Raw genomic sequence first — 22,081 nt, 5'->3', positions numbered from 1 at the left:
TCCAGAGCAGCTCTGGGGCACACAGTCCTGCTGGAGGGAGAGCCAGCCTGTGGGAGCACAGCTGTGTCCCTGTGGACAGGGGGTTCCCTCCCTCAGGCCCCGAGCTGCTGCAGGGGCTGCAGATCAGCCTCTCCTCCCCTCCCAGCTTGTTCCAGCTGCTGCTGCTGAGTGGGAGCTGCCTCCTGAGTGCCTTGTGTGGGATCGCGCTGCTCTGGGGCTCTGCTGTGCAGGGCAGCGTGGATCAAACCCCTGAGTGCCTTCCCGGGTGTGCTGGGACAGCTGAGCTGCTCCTGCTGGGAGGAGGAGCCCATGGACATCAGCGCCTGCCTGAGCCTGCTGGAGGAGGAGGAAAACGGGGACGAGGTTCCCAAGGTGTCCCTGGAAGTGGAGCCCCTTCCCTGAGCCTGCCCAGGTGGTCTCAGCTGCTCCATTCAGTTTGTCTTGGAAATGGGAATTGTGTGCCTCAGTGGAGCTGGAGTTTGCAGCTGCTGGTGCTGGCTGCTGCCCTGCTGTGACACCAAAGCCCCACAGAGCACAGGCTCCGTCCTGGCCTCTGCAGAGACCAGCTTGCTCCTGAAAATCTGGCACCCAGGAACCACCATCTGCTTTCCACCTCCTTCCGGATTTGGAACCAGAATTTCACTTGCTGGGGTTTTTTTTTAGTTGCTTTGCTTGGGTTTCAGCTGTAAAAGCTGAGCTTACATAAAATGGGCTCTTCAAGTGATGTGTAAAAAGTGATTTTCTAGGTGAGCATCCTCCTTTGGCTGCTGCTGTCCCAGTATTCCAGTTGTAGTTTGTCTCCTGCAATTAAATCAGGAGATTGATCCATCAATTTGCTTTTTTTAATAACCAAATCAAAGTAACATAAATGCAGGTGAAGCTGGAAATGAGATTTACAGCTGCCTTCAGTTCTGCTGAACTAAAACTGCAAAGGTTGCAGGTCAGTCACTGAGTTACTATTTCAGACACACTCCAAAAATATTCCCAGAGCTCTGCCAGTGTTTTTGTGGGAATGCAGATGAGCTTTTTGGGGGTGGAAAAGCACACGGGGCAGGCCAGGAATGGTGCATGATATGGGAATAACACAACAATTATGGGCCCAAACAATCCTTGGAAGGATAAAATGCCCAGTGTGGGAGAAATGAGGCAAAAACAGAGTGAAAATTTTATCACGCAAACAGCAACTGCAGTGTTCCTGCAGTTAAAGGATGATTTAAAGAGCTGGATTTCCAAGGCCTGGAATGCTGCAGGTTAGCAGAGGATGGGTATTTTTCCTTCCTGGGCAGTAATCTGAGGATGTGCCACAGGATACAGGGATGTTCCTTCCCTGTGTGGAAAGCTGGGATGGTTCTGACACATTTGGGATTTTCTGTTCTCTCCTTGTGTTTCATAACCTGCATCCCAGAGGCTCCATGGATCATAAATTTATATCCCAAACTGTTAGCACAAGGCAGAGTTTCCAGAATCCAAACTCCTTGCATGACTTGCAGAAATCAGGGAGATGTCTGCTGCTTCCTCAGCCTCCTGCATCCAGAGGGGAGGGAGGGAGGAAGGAGCAGCTGGAGCTGCACCTCTGGAATCAGTCAGGAATCCATCCCAGGCAGGGCACACAGCAGCATTTCCACACACAGGGCCGCTGGGGTGGCCTGCAGGCCAAGCTGATCCTAAAAACATTGTTTTTTGGAAGACTGACAGCAAGAATTGTGACATTTTTAAACCCCGCCATGCCGTGTGAGGTGGTTTGTCACAGGATGCTTCAGACCCGAGGTGAGGCACGGGCCCTGCAGCAGAAAGGTCTTTTTTTTTGCCAGCTTTGGGAAACAACTTCTGTGGCTGAGAATCGGGCAGCTGTGTGTGCTGGAGAGCAGCAGGAGCTGAAGGCAGCGTGCTTCTCAAACAGCAGGACAGTGCCCTCATTGATTTTAGCACTTCTGAAAGGCTTTGCCCTAAAGTTTGGGAATTTGGTGTTGCCAGGTGAGGCTGTGGAGTGGAATTGCCCCAAAGCACAATTCCTAGGCTCTGCTCGTGCACTGGGGCTATTTTTGTTCTTTAGAAATGTTTGTGCTCAAGGTTACTTCAGACACAAACCAGTTGCAGCTCTGATTTTAGCCTGCTGCGTGTCCTTCCATCTCACTGGCAGGTTCTGAGCCCTTCTCCCTCAGCCTCCTGCCTTCCCCAGTTCCACACACCAGGGAAGTTGTGCCCTGTGGATTCTCCTGGGGCCACAGCAGCCTTTGGGCAGGGAATATGCAGAATATTACTGAGAAGCCTGAGTGCTGTTTATATAAAAAATGGGTTCGTTTGAAACCTCAAGGAGAAGAATTCACAGAATCCACAGAATCACCGGGTTGGAAGAGACCTTCAAGACCATCGAGTCCAGCCCAGCCCCAACACCCACTGAACCCTGGCACCCAGTGCCACATCCAGGCTGTGTTAAACACACCCAGGGGTGGTGACTCCAGCACCTCCCCAGGCAGAACATTCCAGAACTTTATCATCCTGTCTGTGAAAAACTTCTTGCTGCTATCCAACCTGTATTTGCCTTGGTGCAGCTGGAGGCTGAGTGCTCTGCTTCTGTCAGTGCTGCCTGGGGAGAGAGCCCAGCCCCAGCTGAGCACAGGCACCTTTCAGGGAGTGAGAAGGTGGAAGAGCGATAAGAACCACGTGCCAGCCAGCAAGAAGCTTCTGGAGGAGTAACTGCGGCCTCACGTGCAGCGCCAGGAGTTAGTGTGGGAAGCACGGATGTGTCAGGAGTCGCTGGTGTCACCTGCTGTGTGGGGATTCCCAATAAACCATTAACCCCTTCTGTCTCTCCCCAGGAGCGCGGCCCCGGGGCGCCGCCGCGCCAGCTCCGAGCTCTTTGGTTTGGTTGTGCTTCCTCCGTGTGTCCCGCAGTGCCATCCCCCGTGTGGTGCCCTCCCCTCCCGCCCCCCGTGCCGCGTAGAGTAGCCGGCACCGTCGCCGGGTTTGGCCCTGAGCGCTGTCCCTGCCTTGCAGAGCCGCGGATCAACGCCAGCGAGGACGTGGTGCTGCACGTGGCCGGCGTGGCCGTCACGCTGCAGTGCAACCTGACCAGCAGCCCCAGCCCCCTGGCCGCCAGCTACTGGGTGAAGAACGGCGAGGAGATCCCGGGCACCAGGAAAGCCTCCAACACCACCGAGTACAGGTGGGTGCTGCGAGTACAGGTGGGTGCTGCGAGTACAGGTGGGTGCTGCGAGTACAGGTGGGTGCTGCGAGTACAGGTGGGTGCTGCGCTCAGCCGGGCACAGGGGTGCTCCCGGTGGTCCTTCCCACCGCGGTGGCTCAGTCAAACTCTGGCAGTTCAGGGCTCTTCTCTAGGGTTCACGGGTGGGTGTGCTGCTGCACGTCCTCCCAGAGCCCAAAATCCCAGCTGGAATGAGAAATGGGCATGGGCAGGGGTGGTGTTCCTGAGGTGTGAGTGCCTGGGGTAAGCTAGGGGACAAAGGCACACCCGGTGTTCTCACAGTGGTGGCTGAAGTAGACCTCTGTCAGTTCAGAGCTCTTCTCCAGGGTTCAGTGATGAGTCTGTAGCTGCACATCCTCCCAGAGCCCCAAATCCCAGCTGGAATGAGAAATGGGAATGGGCAGGGTTCCTGAGGTGTTCCTGAGGTGTGGGTGGCCTGGGCTGAGGCAGGGAATGAGGGCACACCAGGTGTTCCCGCAGTGAGCTCCAGGGTGGATGAGTAAAACTGTCAGTTCAGAGCTCTTCTCCAGGGTTCACAGACTTGCAGCGTGGTTTTTGTTTCCTTGGGGTGTGTGGGGTGTATCCTGCCCATTTCCTGCTGCCCATCCTCCCAGAGCCCAAAATCCCAGCTGGAATGAGAGATGGGAATGGGCAGGGACGGTGTTCCTGAGGTGTGGGTGGCCTGGGGTAAGCCAGGGGACGAGGGCACACCCAGTGTTCCCGCAGTGAGCTCCAGGGTGGATGAGTAAAGCTGGAAGTTCAGAGCTCTTCTCCAGGGTTCACCTGGACAAAGCACACACAGCGTGGTGTTGGTTTCCTCGGAGCGTGTGGGGTTTGTCCTGCCCATCTCCTTAAGGATGGGTTTGTTGCTGCACATCCTCCTGGAACCCGAAATCCCAGCTGGAATGAGAGATGGGAATGGGCAGGGATGGTGTTCCTGAGGTGTGGGTGGGGTTGTGTGGTCACAGCAGTGCTGTGGGATGATCCCATCCCTTGGCTGGAGCTGGTGGGATCCCGTGCAGCTCCCTCAGAGTCTGTTCCCTCTGTGATTTTCTTGCCCTGTTTTTTCTTTCCATCCATTTTCCCCCTTGATGCACAGCAAATCCAGCTTGCAGTTCCACGTTAAGCCAAGCTGAAGAGCACTTTAGGGATGTTTTAACCCCTGCTGGCAGCTCAGTCCCAACAGTTCTCTGTCTCTAGAGGGGCCCTTTTCCCCCTGCTTTGCTGCCACGGGATTATGGGATGTTCAGGTTTTCATGGCCTTAGCAAAGCAGCCTCTCATCCCCAGCATTTTGGAAACTGGGTTTGATCCTGATTAATGATTTGTCCTTTCGTTTTCCCCTTTCGCTCACTTTGAATCACCTGGTTGATTTTGCAATTAAAAACCGTGTCTCATTTCCTTCCATCATTCCTTCCTGACCCTCCCCAGTGCTCTGCTCAGCCCTGGGCCCGAGCTCTGGGGCTGTGCTTCCCTGAGGAGCAGTCACTGCGTGGGAGCGGTGCTCGGGGTTCCTGGGAAGTGCCCAGCATTGCCCAGCAAGGGCCAGGCTGAGGCTGTGCCAAGCCAGGCTGGATTTTGCCTTCCAAATTCCTCTGGAAAGGAGGGTTTAGGCTTGGCTTCAGTTTTAACTGCTGGGGAAGGAAGGAGCGGAGTGGGAGAGCTCCACAGTCCCCTTGTCCCCAGGGAATGGGAGGACTCCCAGCAATCTCAGGGAGAGCTGGAGAAATCCCAGGTTTCCTTTAGCAGAGTAGTGATGCGGTGGATTCAGGGCAGTCAGGACTTGGTGAAGGGAAGGAGAGATCCTGACTCCATTTCAGAAGCTGGTTTATTACATTATGATATCTATTACATTAAAAAGACCACACTATAACTGTACTACAAAGAACAGAGAGAAAGATTCATCAGAAGGCCAGACAGGAATAGAAAGGAATGAATAACAAAGTGCTGTGACTCCCCGAGAGTCCGAGAGCTGCTGCCTCCTGGATTGGCCACCAAGAGAAACATCCCACACTGAGCAATGGAGGAAGCACCTGCTGCATCCCACAGCAGCAGATAACAAACTGTTTACACTTGAAGCTGAGGCCCTTCAGCTTCTCAGGAGAAGAAAATCCTAGCAAAGGGATTTTCACAAAATATCACAACCACAGAGTAGATCCTGAATTCCTGACCGCTCCTGGGCTGCTTTGCTGATGCTGGAGTTCAGGCTCTCTCTGCTGTTTGGTTTTGCTTTGGATCTGCCCCTTAACTGTGCTGTGGTTACATTTTAAATCCAGGAATTCCATGAGAAGCAGCAGCAGCGTAGCTGTGGTTAACAGAGGGTGTTTGCCTCCCCCATTTATTTATATTTTGGTTTATATGTTGGTTCATCTTTTATATTCTGTTCATTTCCCTTAAACTCCTGGGTTCTTGTTTTTCAGTCACTTTGTTTTGCTGTCAGATGTTCTTGGTGCTTGGAGTTCAGAGCCGGGTACTTTTATCATCCAGAAAGCTCCAGAATGTAGAGATTAACCTGTTTCCATTAAAAATCCAGTGGAGTGCACCTCTCCTAACCTTCATCGAGCTCGGGGAGGGAGCTGCTGTGTGCCTGTGAACCCTTGAGCTGTGTCAGTTTGCAGCTCCTGAATGATTGATGGCAACCAGAGCCCGGGGAGAGTCACAGCTCCACCTTGTCCTGCCTCTCCTCACCCTGGGCATTGCCTGGAGGGGCTCGAACCTGCACTGCTCAAAGTGAGCTGCTGAGCTGCTCTGCCGTTGCAGGGCTGCTTATCTGAAATGAATTCACTTCCTAGCTTGAGGTCTGGGTGTGTAAATGCTGTCAGCACCCGGTCTGAAGTGAGCAGCTTTCTCCACGTGTCTGAGCGGTTTCCACGTGTCATTAAATGGTTTTGTTGCAGGGTTTGTGTTCTTCTTCCGGGGCTTTTTTGCTTGATTGAAAAAGAATTAATAAAAAAGGGAAGGATAATAAAGAAAAAATTAATAATAAAAGAAATAATAAAGAAAAGAATTCATAAAAAGGACTAATTAAAAGGGAATAATGAATAAAAAAGGAGTCTTTTGGGGGAGGAAACTGAGCCTCGGTGTGTGCTGGGGAGGGTGGGCGTGCCCTGGTGGCACCAATTAGGGGGTGCAATTAAGGGGTGTTAATTGAGGTGCTGTGGGTGTGAGCCAGCTGTGCTGTCCCCGCAGGATCCTGAAGGCCCGAGCAGAGGAGTCGGGGGAGTACCTGTGTGTGTTCGTGTTCTCCGGCTCTCCCGTGGCCAACGCCACCATCGAAGTCAGAGGTACTGCTGCGACCCTCCCCGGCCCCTTGTCCCCTCCTCCCCTGGCCCTGCAGTGGCACTCCTGCCTCCCTCAGCAGCCCCACAACACAGGAAAGGCCTCCTCTGCATGCCTGGGTTCATAACCAGAAATAATAATTTGTTATTGTAGATAAAAGCTCTGATTTCCAGGGAGAGGCTGGCACACATCCAGGGAGAGAGCTCAGAGATGGGAGCAGCCATGGATTTGTGAGCACTGAAACACCCACCTCTGGGTCACGGGCACCTCCTGGAACCTGAAATTAGGAATAAAAGCTGCAGAATGGGCAAGGTTTGCCACAAGTGTGGCTGTAGGGGAGCCACAGAGCAGGGCTGGTGTCAGGGAATGCCCAGGCAATTCCCACAGGGCTGCGGGAGGGCTGAGGTTGGGAATTTGGGTGGAATTTGGCAGGCCCTGGGATCCAGCTGGGAGGATCCATCAGTCTGTGGGAAAGGGAATTCCACTGCCCCGTGCCTCTGAGGAGCATGGTGGGGTGTTCAGGGTACACAGCTGGACGGGTTCCATTTTCCTTCCTTTCCTTTTCTTGGGGATTTTTTCCTTCCATTCTGCCCTTTTGCTCCAATTGCTGAATCTCCTGATGTTACCCTAATCAAAATGCAGAGTTCCTGCTGGCTGCTCTGGCCTGCTTTAGGTGACAAACCACTCCTGGAGAGGGGACACGCAGCTTTGGGAGTGGAGCCAGACCTCTGCCAGCTCTGATGGTCTTTGGGAGTGTTGGCCACGGGCTTGGCTGCTGCTCTGCCAGGCAGGGCCGCCAGCAGGGCTTGGCAGGGAGCTGGGAGCTCACTCTGGGGGAAGAAAAGTCAATTTCTGTCACTGAAGCGCAAGGAGAGCTGATCCTACTCACTTCCCACAAGTAATTTACTCCTCAATACTCCTCCTGGGAAACTGGGGGTGGTACATGGGGATTGCACGTGGAGCAGATGGGAGGGACGCTGACACCAGCTGGGTGCCCGTGCACATCTGTAATGTCACATTTACCTGTGTGGCACACCTGTAATGTCATACTTACCTGCGTGGCACATCTGTAATGTCATACTTACCTGTGTGGCACATCTGTAATGTCACATTTGCCTGCGTGGGTGCTGTTGGTGCTCGAGCCATGACACCCAGGTTTCACTGTAATGATCTGGTTGTGGTTGCGGTGCAGCTCGCTCTGCTGATGCTCAGGGGAAGGAGGGTGTGAATGCCACAGTGCTCTCGCTCCAGAAATAGGGATCTTCTGACAGCTCGTGAACAGCTTCCCCAGAGCCTGTGGCAGAGGCAGCCCGGGGCATGCAGGGCCACCTCCCCTGGTGTGCTGCTGCCCCCTGTCCCTGCAGCAGCCTGGCATAGTGGGAAGTGTCCCTGCACGTGGCGGGGGCGGCACTGGATGGGCTTCAGGTCCCTTCACCAGAACCATTCTGGGATTTTTTTTCTCAAAAACATCCTTAGGGCAGAGGTGTGAGAGCAGTTGGGAGTCCGGGGTGTCGTGGCAGTGTCCAGTGCCTTTCCTGGGGATTATTCCAGGGCTCCTTCCCTCAGCCAGCTCTGCGGAACTTCTGGGGGGGCTTTGTTCCTGCTCAGCTCCCCGGAGCTCGGGGGGCAGCTCTGAGCTGCAGACCTGAGGTGAGCAAATGCTGGGTTTAGGGAAATGCTGGGTTTAGGGATCCAGCAAATGCTGGGTTTAGGGAAATGCTGGGTTTAGGGAAATGCTGGGTTTAGGGATGCAGCAAATGCTGGCTTTAGGGAAATGCTGGGTTTGGGGAAATGCTGGATTTAGGGATGCAGCAAGTGCTGGGTTTAGGGAAATCCTGGATTTAGGGATGCAGCAAATGCTGGGTTTAGGGAAATCCTGGATTTAGGGATGCAGCAAATGCTGGGTTTAGGGAAATGCTGGGTTTAGGGAAATGCTGGGTTTAGGGAATGCAGCAAATGCTGGCTTTAGGGAAAGGGGCCCTTGGAGCAGGGATCTCGTGTCCCCTTTTCCTTGGCACTGGAGCAGGCTGGGGGGATTTTGGTGGGTGGTGGTGCTGGAGCTGCCAGGCCTGGCCAGGACACCCCCTCCTGCCCCCTGGAAGGGGATTTTCGATTGCTGCATTTCCACCTGGGGCATCCCTGCAGTGCTGGTGTCGAGATCTGGAGGCCTGAGGATGAAAACACAAATTGTGAAATGCAGCCCTGGAGAACTCTGCAGTGCTCCTGCTCTCACAGGATCTTGGGGGAAGGGGAGAGGAAGCAGGTTCCCCTTCCTGTGAGGCCTTTCTGCCCTTGCCTCATCAAGGGATTCCCCTTTGCACCTTCCTGTTCCCTCCTCCCAGGTATTCCTGGGAAAGAGCCTGCTCCTCAGTTCCTGGCTGTCTCAGCAAGCCTCTGCTGCAGCCTGGCTCCTCTCTCCCAGGAACAAATTAAATTGGACACTCTCTAAACCTGGCTGCATCCATGAAAATTCTCCCACATTCCCCCTTCTCCTGGTGCCTTCGAGCTCCAGAGGGAGACAGGGGTTGGAATCATAACCAGAAAAAAACTTTCCAGAGGCCTGTTCAGGTCACCCCTCAGACATCCCAGTTTGCAGTGCAGGAATATTTTTAGGTGCTTTGCCCTTGCTTTAATTTTGTCTATTAATGAGAAACCTGAAGGTAACTGGGCCATGGTTTGGAAGTGGTACACATTTAAATTTCCCTCTCCTTTTCACTGGTAAAGAGCTTGGAAGGGCTGAATGCCTCCTGTGTATGAGATGAATTTTCCTGCTGTGTGACCCCCAAACCCTTCAGAAAGCTGCTGCACGCTGAGTTCTGTGCCTGTGGGGAGCCAGGAGCACTGCAGCCCCACGGTCACCCTGCCCCAAACCCCTTTTCTCCTGTGTTTTGGTTTAAAGCTCTCAAAATGACGCTGCTTAGAATTCCTCTCATGTCAAGCATGCCTGAATGCCTATTAATTTTCCCTTTTTTTGGTAGCAGTTAATTTAAATTACCCCTGCTTCCTTTTGCTCTTTGTGAGGTGTTCCCAGCCCACCTTGAGGATTTCTCCTGCTTCACCTGCAGGAGTCCAAGCCTCCCTTTCCAGGGGCATGCTGCTGCTGCCAGTGATGCAGCAGTGACAGAGCAGAGAGGGGGCTCTGCTGCCTGAGAGCTCAAATCCAAATCCTTCCCAACAAAACCTGCCCCACTCTGATGCCCTGGGGAGCTGGAGCAGAGGCTGGATGGAGTTAAGGGGAATAAAGTGGAGATTTATTGAAGTGCCTTCAAGGGCCACGCCCCAGCAGTGCCCGGATGGCTCCAAGATGGGAGCAAAGGAGGGCTTGGTCATGAGATCTCAGTTTTATAAGTTTTAGTCCATTTGCATATAGGAGTTACCTGTCCAATTTACAGCTTCAAATGATGACGTTTTGTCCTCCTTGCTTGCTTGCCTGCCCTCCTCTTTTCACATTGTTTAAGCTTTGGACCTGAAGTTTGAAGAGATTGGCCTTGAGTCTCCAGCTAGAACAGGATTGTTTTGTCTTCACCATCCTGTGAAAAGATCCTGGGAACACTTAAAATAAAGCTAAAAGCTGCACAGCAAAGCAGAGCAGACTTCAAACCTAAGGAATCAGCCCTGGGCTTTGGCTGGCATGGAGCAGGATAGTGTAGGGAGCAATCCTGCCTTGAAAAGCTTCCCAGGAAAATCCTGCTAAAGCTGGGGCTGCAGGGATATGGGGCCAGAGGACACAGTTCCTGCATTGTTTGGGAGAGAAAAGGCTGGGTTGGTGTCTGGGTGGCGGCAGCAAGCCCTGAAAGCCCAGCACTGCACAGATCCCCCGGGTGCTCCAGGAATAGCCCTGGCCCAGCAGAGCCAGCGAGGAGCAGAGGTATTCTGGGCACTGCTGCTCTGCTGGGATCTGCCGGGAGCTGGCATCACCCTGGGAGCCGGCCTCTCCTTCCAGCAATGTCATTGTGTCACCCTGGAGCAGGAGTGGAGATGTCCCAGAAAGTGTTCCCTCTCCTTTCCTGTCCCTTCCCCTCCCTGCCAGCAGCCTGACACAAACTGGGCCAGCTGGGAGTGCTGTCCCCGTCCCCTTTTCCAGGTGCAGCCCTGCTCAGGGTGGCACTGGAAGCCAGCCTGCGGTGGGGCTGCACCTCTGAGCTGCTGAGTGCCACTGCTGCTCCTGCTCATGGGAGTGTTCCCAGTTTGCAGCCCCTGATGGCATTGCAGCAGTGCCAGCTCTGGGATCCTGTCCTTGTCACCGCTGTGCTCTCGTGTCCCTAGGCTGGAGGAGATCCCTCCTTGGCCTCCTCCAGGCAGCAAAAGCCACAGGGGTCTCACCCAGCTCCTGCTTTAAGAAGGTCCCAAGCCCAGCAGGGAAGTGGTGGCACCTTTCAGTAGGTCCCCAGATGACAGTCCCCTCCAGAGCCCGCATGATTTGGGATAAATGTCATTTTCCTCTCCGAGGCTGGCGACAGGGGCTGGGAAGGACGTGGCAGGTGCTCTGCAGTGCCTGGGTGCTGCAGCAGCACAGCACTGCCAGCCCCAGCGCTGATTGAGTTCCTGCCTGAAGACCTGAGTTCAGCTCAGGAGCTCCATTTGCTCCAGGCGCTCCTGCCCCTGGCAGGCACAGGGATCACCTGGCGGGTGGGGAATGTTCCTCCCAGCTTCCCTCAGCTTCTGGCAGCTCCTTTCTGTACAAGACCAGGGGTTTCTTTGGATCCGGTGCCTTCATGCAGGGTAGGTTTTATTTCTCTCAGGGTATTTTTATGTCTGATGTGGAAAGATGCGTTTTGGGTGTCAGTTTCCTTAAATAAACCCCTTGGGTTTATTCTTGGCCTGTTCTTACCCATCGTGGTGTAGTGGTTTTGGCATCATCTTGGAATTAAGGAGTCTGCATCTGGCTGAGCTTCATCCTCTGGTCAGGACTCCTGCAAAGCCCAGGAGAATGCTGCGTTGGAAATGCTGTTGGAATTCCCATGGGCACTGGGAGGATGCCTGGGCCTCTCCTGGTGTGCCTGTGCAGGTGAACGCACACCAGCAGGAGCTGAAGCCCAGCCTTTCCTGCGGCCATGGATTTGCTGTGGTTCTCAGTCTCATTTGGATCGTGCTGTTACTGTCCTGAAAGGATCTGAGGCACGGGATGCTCCCTGATCACAGCCCCTTTGACACGGCACAGTAGGAAGCACATCAGCTTGCCAGGCATTTTCCCAAAGATTGGTGCTGCAGTTTTGGGAAGAGCAGGCTCAGCTGCCGTCTGCTGGCACGAGAGCTTTTGTTCCCTTGGAGCAAATTCCCCTCTTGGTCTCAGCCTGCAGCTGGAGTTGCTGGCTCTGTGTGTGCACCTGCAGGGGATCTGCTGCTGGAGCAGGGGAGTCTCCTGCAGGAAATTCCAGTTTCCTGGAGCAGCTGGGCTGGCCTGGGCTGGATTAACAGCTCAGAGCTGCCATCACACATCCAGCCACGTGTGCTGTAATTAGGAGCTGCAGCTTTAAAGGTGGGCCCGGCAGCCTGGGGCCATCTGCTGGGCCAGGGGTCAGCCCAGGCACTGCCCTGAGCCAGCCTGAGCTCAGGGGGGGTTAGGGCTGTGCTGGGGGACACACACAGGGCACAGGGTTAGGGCTGAGGGACACACACAGGGCACAGGGTTTAGGGCTGAGGGACACACAGGGCATAGGGTTTAGGGCTGAGGGACACACACAGGGCATAGGGTTTAGGGCTGAGGGACACACAAGGCACAGGGTTTAGGGCTGCTCCCAGGGACACACAGAGCACAGGGTTTAGGGCTGAGGGACACACAAGGCACAGGGTTTAGGGCTGCTCCCAGGGACACACAGGGCACAGGGTTTAGGGCTGAGGGACACACACAGGGCACAGGGTTCAGGGCTGCTCCCAGGGACACACACAAACACAGTTCCTCCATAACATCCCCTCGGGGTGGGAAAGCCCAGCCTCCAGGGAGCAGGAGGGATTTGTGTCCAGGTGAGTGAAAGAAGCCTGTTTGTACTCAGAAGCTGCTCTGTTGTCTCGTAGCCACTCCTGACATCACTGGGCACAAGAGGAGCGAGAACAAAAACGAGGGCCAGGAGGCCCTGATGTACTGCAAGTCCGTGGGCTTCCCCCACCCCGAGTGGGTGTGGCGCAAGAAGGTCAATGGGGTGTTTGAGGTAAGGAAGGGGCTCAGGATGTCTCCACCTGCTCAGAGCCCCAGAGAGGGAGGAAAGCAGCAGCCTGGCCTTGGGGATGGGCTGCTGAAGGAGCTTTGTGACTTCTCAAAGCGCAGTCCTTCCAAAGTGTGAGTGAAGGTGGATATTTTTGGCAGCAGTGAGGATGGATGGATGAGTGTAAAGTTGATATTTATATAAAAATTTAAATAATATAAATATATTTAAATATATAAATATAAACTTGATATTTATGTTATTGGTATGTGAAAAAAACTGCTCACTGCACTGCTGGGCAAAGTCAAGAACTTACCCTGAAAGCCATTTTCTGGAATTTGCTACAAACTGCATGATCTGACTTATGAAACGTGATTTAAAACCACATTTGGTTATAAATTCCTCCAAGTTTTACTGGTTGAGCTCACAAGACTTAATATGAGGAGGTGGCAGTGATCCCTGTTAGAGCTTGGGTGATCTGTTTGTTCCATGTAGCCAGGGATGCAGTCAGTGAGCAGGAAAATGTGACCAGCAGTGGGAATAGCAGAGAGGAGCTGGGAATTTCCAGCCCCTCCAGCCCAGTTGTTTCCTGTTGCTGCATGGATCGGATGGATGGAGCCAGAAGTGAAGCTGATAGCAGGATGGGATGAGTGTTCCCTGCTGAGTGTGAGCTGGAGGTTTTAAGGAGTGGCTGAGTGCTGGCAGTGATCAGACCCCTGAGTGCAGAGTTCCCTTTGTGGTGTTTGGAGACACAAACACCAGGCCTGAGCTCCTCCCTCAAATCTCCTCCTGTTCCCGTGCCACAAAGGCCCCAGAACTTAAACCGTTGCTGTTTCCCACCCCCGTCCCTTTGCCAGGACATCAACAACTCCTCGGGCAGGTTCTTCATTTCCAACAAAGAGAACTACACCGAGCTGAGCATCACAAACCTGCAGATCAACGAGGACCCCGGCGAGTACCAGTGCAACGCCACCAACCAGGTGGGCTCCGTGTCGGTCACCACCATCCTGCGCGTGCGCAGCCACCTGGCCCCGCTGTGGCCCTTCCTGGGCATCCTGGCAGAGATCGTCATCCTGGTGGTCATCATCGTCATCTACGAGAAGCGGAAGCGGCCGGACGAAGTTCCCGACGGTAAGTGCGCCCCGCGCCGCCGCTGACCCGGCCCGGCCCGGCCGCCGCCTGCTGCTGCTGCTGGAGGAGCCACGGGGCCTCTGCAGGAAGGAGCAGCAGCCCAGCCCGTCCCGCTCCACGCTCCTGCCTTTCTCCTTCTTCCCTCTCCGGACATGAAGCCCAGAGGGTGCGAGGCCCAGGGCTGGATTTCAGGGGGTCTCGGGGGTGGGAGGGGGTTGTGGATGTCTTTAAAGCTTTGTTGCATGAGGGGTGGAGCGCTCCCGTCTCTTTCCTGATAACGCTGTCCGTCCGCCCCGAGGAGCGCGGGGCAGCGCAGGGCAGAGCTGGCAGCGCCCTCACCCCTGGTGGCATTCCCTCCTCCCCGTGGCTGGACACCGGGCAGGGGCTGTGAGGGGACGTTACACTCAAACCCAGGAATCATTGCACTTCAAGGGACTGGGGCTGCAAAGGTGCTGCAAAACTAAAATGTGTGCAGGGTTCAGAGAGGGGGGAGGGCTCTTACTCTGCTGTGTAGCTGAACCTCTAGTTAAGGAATGCTCTGGAACCTGTATCTATTGTAGCCACTGATTAGATTTTATAAAAATAGGCCTTATTATCAGGTTTGATGGTAGCAATAATTCATTAATTCATCTGTGTTTGGTACATACAACTCGTAGTAACTTCGATCTATGAGCTTCTCCTGCACACCTTCCCCTGTGCACAGCTGGGGAAAGGGGCAGTGTGAGGCTGAATATTTGCGAGATCCATGCTGAGAAACAGCTTAAATGTGCTGCTAGCAGCTTACTCCAGTGTGTAGCAAGAAAACCTCTGCAAGGACTCTTTGGGAGAAGCAGCGGGAATGTCGTGGTGCTGCAGGAACACGATGGATGCAGGCATGGGGCAGGTGGAGGGCAGCACGCTGGAGCGATCCTCAGCACCGTCCTGGGCTGGCCAGGCCTTCCCAGTGAGAGCTGTTTGCCAGGGCAGCTGCGTGTGGCTGTGGGGCTGCAGGGGCCCTCGCAAGGCATGAAAATAGAGGTGTGAGACAGTGATGTGTGTGTGGGGTGGGCACAGCCACCTTGGTGGGCCTCACACAGGATCCACGGGGAGGAGAGGAGCTCGTGGAACACAGCCAATGGAATAACAGGAGAAGGGCCGAGGCTTGGATAAGAACTGGCTGAAGTGGTGCATCCCTAGAGGAAACCAGCTTTGGTTGTAAGCCTTGAGTAGCACTTACTAACTGCTTACAGAGCATGTGTGGGGGCTGCTCTCAGGGTGGAGCCCCCAGTTGAACCATAGTGCATGTTCTGTGCATCACTAACAGCTTCCAGCGGCTCCAGGGCTTGTCCTGCCCTCAGCGTGGCCTCAGGGACCTCCACCAGCCCGGAAAACTTGGAACAGACAATTTTCATTTTCCTCCTCCTCCACGTCAGTGATTAGAGTTCCCCCCTTTCAGAATTTGCATTGGCTGAAGTTTCACGAGGACCAAAACAAGGTCCTGGGAATTTGATACACAAATATTCCCTGCAAACTGCCCCGGATGGATTGAATCCAACAGGAACTGGCTGTGGCGTGAGCAGATCACCGCACAGCCCCTGTGGTGGTGCAGGGGAGCTCGCACTGGACGTGAAGAGTTCACTGCCTCTTTCCAAGGCGGGAGTTTTCCTGGCTGCTGTGGCCGCTCCCCAGGTACCCCAGGGATCCGGGCTCATCATCCCCCTGGAGCTGTCCAGGATGATGAGCCAAGGAGCTGAGGTTACTCCAGCGCTCGCTGGGGCTGCTGTTCTGAAGGCAGAGCCCTGGCGAGTGACATGCCGCACCTCCACGGGGGTCAGATGTTCTCCCTGGAGGAGAAATCCATGCTGAGTGTGACAGTCCGTAGCTGGGGATGAGGTTTGCCTGGCTGATGGACACAACTGGCATCGTGCCACCTTGAGTCGCACATTCCTTGGATAGCTGTGCATTTTCTGTACTGGCACCGAAGCTTTCTGTGCTGCCGAGGTGGGGAACGCCCCGGGAGCAGGGCGCGTACAAAAGCACGCGTGGGAAATCATCAGGAGCCTCCTGATTGCCACGTGTGGATGTTTGACTCCGGTCATCCTGAATTTTATTATTTTCAAGACATGGTTACGAAATGCCAAAGTTAATGCTGGAATGCAGCGGCGTGCTCGGCGTTTGGAATTTCAGCTCCCCCTTCCAAAATCCCACCTCCGCCTGCGCTGCTGCAGGGGGCCGGGGAAGGAACGTCAGGGAGCTGTGGCTGAGGCCAAACACGCAGCACTCCTTATCCACAGCAGCTGGCACCAGCCAGGATCTCTGCTGGCTTTTCCTGGTGTCGGTGGGACGTGCTCACCTTTAGGGATGTGCTCATGGCAGAGCTCCACGTAAGGTGGTGCTGCAACAACCGTGGAGCTGTTGCTGCCCTTCCTGCTGGGATGGGAATGTTCTCCTTGGACCTCTCCAAATTTAGACACTGAGATTGCTTCATCATCACCCCGTCGTCCCAGGGTGCAATAACTCTGGAATGGCCTCCTGGAGTCCCCAGGTGTGTGTCAGCCCGGGTCCCACGGCAGGTGTGAGGGGGGATGGCCCCTGTGGATCTGTTGGCCCTTGGCTCATCACGTCCTGCTGGGGGATGGCTCTGGCTGCAGATCCCTGTAAAGATCCCGAGAGTTGGGCTGCAGGCGTTGGACCTGAGGTGTCCCCCCTCAGGAATCCTCTGATGTCCTGGCCACCATCTGGCCTGCTGAGAGGAGTGCACAGAGAACTGGAAACGTGGCTTACTCAGACCACTTCTAAGGACTGTTTTTAAAATCTGGAGAAAACCAGTGCTGCTAAACGTGGCCACTTCCTGTGCTCAGGAAAATGAAAGGCTTTCGGGGCAGAAGGAGCTGTTGCTGAGCTGCTGGAGCACGCCTTGGCTCCTGTCTGGGGCAGTGCAGGATGAGCTGGAGCCTGCTGGGAGCTGCAGGTGCCCACGGTGAGCTCTCCCCTCGTGCTGTGCCCAGCTGATACTTTAGGGCCGGCTCCCTTAAACCTACACAAATGACAGCGTTTGGGGTGTGCTGGGGCAGCTCCTCAGGTGACACCAGTCTGGTGCTGGGCACAAGTGCCCACTTAGTCCCAAGGGATGTGACTGGTGGGACAGAAGCATTCTGTGGGTGAGAGGATTCCAGGCATCTGGAACTTGTTCCCCAGCACCTGGGAACTCTCCTGGCCAGCCCAAAGAAGCAATTGAATGTTTCCCTTTCCCTCAGATCTCCATGTGCTACAGGCTTCAAGTGCCCTGGCTCAGTGTGCCCACGGGAGGCTGGGAGGGTGGTGGACTCCTGGGTACACTTGGAGCAGGTCTGCGTTCCCAAAACACTTCCCAGTGTAAAGGTTCCCTCTGTTGGAAGCGCTGCCATGCTGGAAGAGCAGGGACACTCCTTTAACTTTGGCATTTCCTGACTGCAGGCCTGGGTTTTGCATGGACCTCGCTTTGTGTGTCCGGTGAGCTGCTTGGTGTGCCTCGGGCCAGGGCTGCTCAGGAGCTCCTTTGCTGATGTTTCCTCCTCCTCAGAACTCTGATTTGGGAGTTGATTCTTTTTCCTGCTGCTGGAGAGCAGGAAAAGGAACATTGCACCCGTGAAATCCCTGTCTCCACCAAAGCAGTGGCATCAGGGGGTGCCTGGAGCGGGGTTTGCTGCGGAGCCTGTGGATGAGGGCTCCTCCCAGCACACCCAAATCCCCTGCTGGAAGGAGGAAGGGAGGGCAGACGGCGCTTGAATTGCTGCATCCTTTCAGAACGTGAGTTCTGACCTGCCTTCCACCTGGCAAGGCAGCATCCGGCTCGCTCCCCATTCCCAGAGAGCAGCCAGGGGCTGGCAGATCCAGAGGGGGCTGGCCACCTGCGGCTTCCGTGGCTTTGGGGGCGAGAGCTGCATGAGCTGGCATGCCCTGGCACGTGGCTGCATGCCCGGCGGGAGGCGGTGCCAGCGGGGAATGCCAGGGTGCTGCCCTGCACAGGGAGAGAGGGGAATGGCTTTGTTCTCTGTAGTACAGCTCGAGCTGCTCGGTTCCATGGCCAGCACCACCTGAGTGTAGCCTAGCAGAGGTTCCTACAGGAGTGGGCTTTCTGCTGTTGTTGCATCAAATAGTCTAAAATCAGCACAGCCCCTGGCTTATAGGGTGTTTTCTGGGGTAAGTAGAAGGTAAAAACCCCTTGGCTCCATTCCCCATAGGAATGGGAGTGGTTTGTACTTGTAAATCCATAGCCCTGAGGTCACTGGGTTATAACATGTCCCTTTTCCTTCTTCCCCTCTCATTCCTCAGCCTAATCCAAAGACTTCCCCTAAACGTGTTTCTTCTCCTGGCTCTGCAGAAGCTCCATTCAATTCCCCACATTCTTTCTAACCCTCTTTTGCTTTTTTCTTGACTTTCCCTGTTCCTGCTATTACTGTAAGTAATTGAAAGAAACAAACTGTTTTAACTGCAACCATTTTGTAACCAGTGATTTTAGTGGGGTGTTTCCCTTTTATGCACATCTTTCTCTCCCACGCTTTCAATTTGTCAGGGCGAGCAGGTTGTGAGGCAGGTACACCGTGGGCCCATGGCCATCAGCTGGTCCCAGCAGCATTGCTGTATCCCACTGGGAATGGACACAGGACCCTGAGCTGTCACAGGCTCTGGCTGCTCCTTCAGAGCATTGAGCTGCCCCTGGATCCCTGGAAGTGTCCCAGGCTGGACAGGGCTTGGAGTATTCTGGGACAGTGGAAGGTGTCCCTGCCCATGGCAGGGGTGGCACTGGATAGGCTTTAAAGTCCCCTCCAACCCAAACCAGTCTGGGATTGATTCTTTCCAGGTTTTCAAGCATGAGCTGAGATGTAGAATCCCTTCAGAAGCAAAAATTGGAATCTTAGTGCTGGAAGAACCCGCTAGTGTTTCATTTTTAACTTCCACCAGTCACAAGATGCTACCCAGGATTAATTTGATACTAAAAATAAACCCTGTAGCTTTCCAAAGGCAGCGAAAGAAACTGAGTGACATATAAAATGCCTTGTAAATTAAAGCTGAAAATGGGAAGGGGGGCACAAAACACATTTCCATCCAAGTGGAGGCGCTAATAGAGATCTACTTATCATCATCTTCCAGTTTTAATTCCCAGATATTTCTGCCTGCAGGGATTGATTACCTGCGTCAAAGCCAAGCAGCAGTTCTCCCATTTTGGCTCAGAATGTGCAGTTGTGGGGCCCCGTGAAGCAGGCCATTGCATCCCCTGAGGAGAGAGAGGCCTGGCTGTGGGGTTCTTGCTGTGCTCTGTGAGCGGGGGGGTTTGGAGCCTGCAGATGCCCAGCGCAGGGAGGCGCTGCCGGAGGAGGGGCTCCGCGTGGGCAGCGGCCGCTCCCGGCAGCGCTGGGGGCGTTTCCGTGCCGTAGGTGCTGCTGACTGTTCTAGAGCAGGGCTGTGGCATTAAAGCTTTGGGTGATGCTGATCTTGTCGGTTACTATGACTTCTTTTTTTTTTTTCCCCCCTTCAATTGCATCATACCCTTAAAAATGGTGGTAAGTGAGAGCTCTGCATGCTTTGGAGTTTGTTTAACCTCCGCTTCAGTCTATACAATGCACAAGTCATAACGTTAACACTCTTGAAAACTTCCTCATTCACGTTCACAACTAATTTGGATTTCAGTTTGCTGTTTTGAACCTTTTCTTTAGTCTGATTTTGTACTGGTTTTTCTGTTGTTCTGTTGCCCCTGGTTTCGCTGAGGGTTTGGTCTGTGTCTGTACTGTACTGGGGATGCTTTGCCAGCGCTCAACAGCTGACCGGGAATTTCCCTTGGTCTTTTTATCTCTGGTTTAGGTTAGAGATGGGACAGGGAGGAGTGGTGGGGATCCACCTCTAAAGTATTCCCAGTAGGCTTTTTTTGTGGGATCTTCGTGAGGAATCACCGACAGCAGCCTTTATAAACTTGATGCTGCTTTTTTGCTTTTTTTTTTTTGATAACACAAACTTGCTGATCTGAAGCGCGCATTTAAATCTTTGAGCAGAGGAGGGAAAATGGTTATTTTGTAGCGAGTGTCCACGGTGCAGTTTGATATTGCTGAAGTCCAGCCAAACAAACTCCCAAAGCAGTCGAAGGTGCTTGTTGGAGCCGAGTTGGGTCTCAGAGGCAGCGCTGGCGTCGGGGGCCAGGGCTCGCTGTCCCTCCCAGGCTCGTCCCGCCCGGAGCGCGGAGCTCGGCTGCTCTCGGACCCTCGATTCCCAGAGATGTTTGTGGAAGGAAGCCGTAGATTCCTCTGCTGTGCTTTGTGTTTGAGTACCTGATGTGTCTCTGTATATCTCACTGTATATACAACAGCACATTGATGTCTGGCTGTCCTTCCTAGTCCCAGTTCTCTGTACCGTGTCCGATAGTTACTGTTGCTGGTACTGGAATTCTGTGGACACCGGTGTGTGGCTAGTCTGTTACTTTGGCTGTAAAGCTCTTGGTTTGTGGTTAGTTCTTTATTTTTGGAGTATTTTTTGTTCTGGTCACTGTCTGTGCTAGCGGTGGCTTTGCCTCTCCGTTGCCTCGAGGGCCCAGGTGGAGTAATGTCCCCTCTCCCTGACATTACTCCTGGCGTGTGCTCATGCGGATGCCTACACTGTAAGATTGTAATTTCCATAACTGCTTCATGTGCACTAAGCACCCTTGTGGAATCCTGCTGAGAGTTTCTCAAAGACTTCCCTGAAAAATCCCTCCGGCACGAGGTGGGAACGGCAACTGTCAAGTGCCAAAACCAGCAGGGCCTGAATTGGTCCCCCCAAAATCCATCTGTGGGAGCATTAGGCTCCTGGATTGACTCCTGTACTGTTGTGTAAATGCATTTTTGTCTTCTGTACTACAGCGTGGGTGAAAATAGTGTTTGAGAACTCCAAAACAAAGCCCAATTGGTCGTGAGAGTTAATATGAAACATTCCTCATTGGCAGATTTCCCCACCCCCCGGCAGTTCCTAAATGAGTTTTGCCAAGGGCCATGGGCAGGACGATGCTGCCAGTCCTCTGCGGCTGAAGTGTGTCCCGAGGTGTCCCAGCACCCCGACTCCTCCTGGTGACATCGGATGCTGCTGCCCAAGGACGGTGGTTGGGGCTGGAATCGAGTGTTCCCCTTCAGCCTCCTCCTAACCTGGTCCCTTCTAATTAAACATTGAGAAAAATGGGGAATGTAGAGGTTGTTTCATCCGTGGGGGAAAATGAGCGTGGGGTACGTACCCTCTGGGGTATTTACCAGGAGTTACCCATCAGGAGAGGAAAAACAGCTTGAAAATTAAAATACATATTAAAAAAAAAGTCAATGCAAGCAAACATCCAGCAGGATTTTACAACTGAACCGTTGGTTTGTCTCCTCATCTATTTTTTATGAGATTGAACCACTGGAACTTGGGGACAAGATGAGTCTTGACCATGTTGCACCAATCTGTCCGCTACAGTTGCAGTCCTTCATGACCAGCATTCCAAGTGTTAACTAAACCCATTGAAGCAACATACCTGCCATTAAACCCGAATCCAGAGCAGTAACTCCATGATCCTTGCACTCCCGACTGGAATGGCCTTTGATGCTGTAGATAGATCAGTTTGCTGCTCGCCTTGCAGCCCCCTGCAAACGCTGACTCTCTTTTTCTTTCCTTCCCTTGTCTCTCCCTGGGCGCATCGGGATGCTTGCTGCAGATGATGAACCAGCTGGGCCAATGTAAGTGTGTTTTCAGGAAAAAAATACTCTTTGGGTTAATCTGGGGGGTTGTGGGAGGTGAGAAATCATAGGATTGATATTGCATGTGACATTGCAGATGGTCTTGGACCGTCTGGTGCATTTCTTAGCACTGGAAGAAAGAAAAGCAACATCTTGCTAGAAAACAAATATTGTGCTAAAATAGAGTCTAAAACTGTTGTCTTCAGCCAGTTAAAGGGAGGAAGACTGAAACGCTGTCTAACAAAGTCCAAATAATGTCTATTTTTCCTATTCCTGTCACTGATTTTTGATGCATTTCTCTCTCGTCCCTTCCTGCAGGAAAACCAATTCTACAAACAATCACAAAGACAAAAACTTACGTCAGAGAAACACAAATTAAAAATGCTCATCATGTAAGTATTGCCTGCGCCCGGCCGGGAGCGGGAGGCCCAGCCCTCCTGCCCGGAGTGCTGGGGGCGCGGCAGCAAAGCGTTCCCTGCGTTAAACGTTCCCGCTGCGCCTCAGGGAGCGCGGGGGGGGGACCAAACATTGATTTCCTCAGCCAGGAGGGTGGTGTAAGGACCCGCTTGCTAAAATCTAGACAAAGCTGCCGAGCCCTCCCGATTGATTCCCCGGTAGCGGTGGAGCTGGGGCT

The 22,081-nt window shown here is 53.7% G+C and overlaps 1 protein-coding gene across 4 annotated transcripts in view; it reads left to right on the top strand.

Annotated features, from left to right (window-relative positions):
• NPTN (neuroplastin) overlaps positions 1–22,081 on the top strand; it is a 43,467-nt gene that overhangs the window by 20,216 nt on the left and 1,170 nt on the right. For 2 of the 4 annotated variants that reach the window (XM_038146750.1, XM_038146749.1), the window contains exons 3-8: positions 2,998–3,166; positions 6,393–6,487; positions 12,498–12,631; positions 13,483–13,756; positions 21,438–21,447; positions 21,766–21,839. In XM_038146750.1, coding sequence (XP_038002678.1) covers positions 2,998–3,166; positions 6,393–6,487; positions 12,498–12,631; positions 13,483–13,756; positions 21,438–21,447; positions 21,766–21,826 — 743 coding nt within the window. In that variant the 3' untranslated portion in view covers positions 21,827–21,839. Of the gene's footprint in view, positions 1–2,997; positions 3,167–6,392; positions 6,488–12,497; positions 12,632–13,482; positions 13,757–21,425; positions 21,448–21,765; positions 21,840–22,081 lie in introns of all 4 variants that reach the window. The other 2 variants (XM_038146751.1, XM_038146748.1) reach the window with 1 other exon arrangement.

This window comes from Motacilla alba, chromosome 10 (assembly GCF_015832195.1).
Source record: "Motacilla alba alba isolate MOTALB_02 chromosome 10, Motacilla_alba_V1.0_pri, whole genome shotgun sequence".
Taxonomy (NCBI): domain Eukaryota; kingdom Metazoa; phylum Chordata; class Aves; order Passeriformes; family Motacillidae; genus Motacilla; species Motacilla alba.
This window is presented reverse-complemented; position numbering and strand designations above follow the sequence as displayed.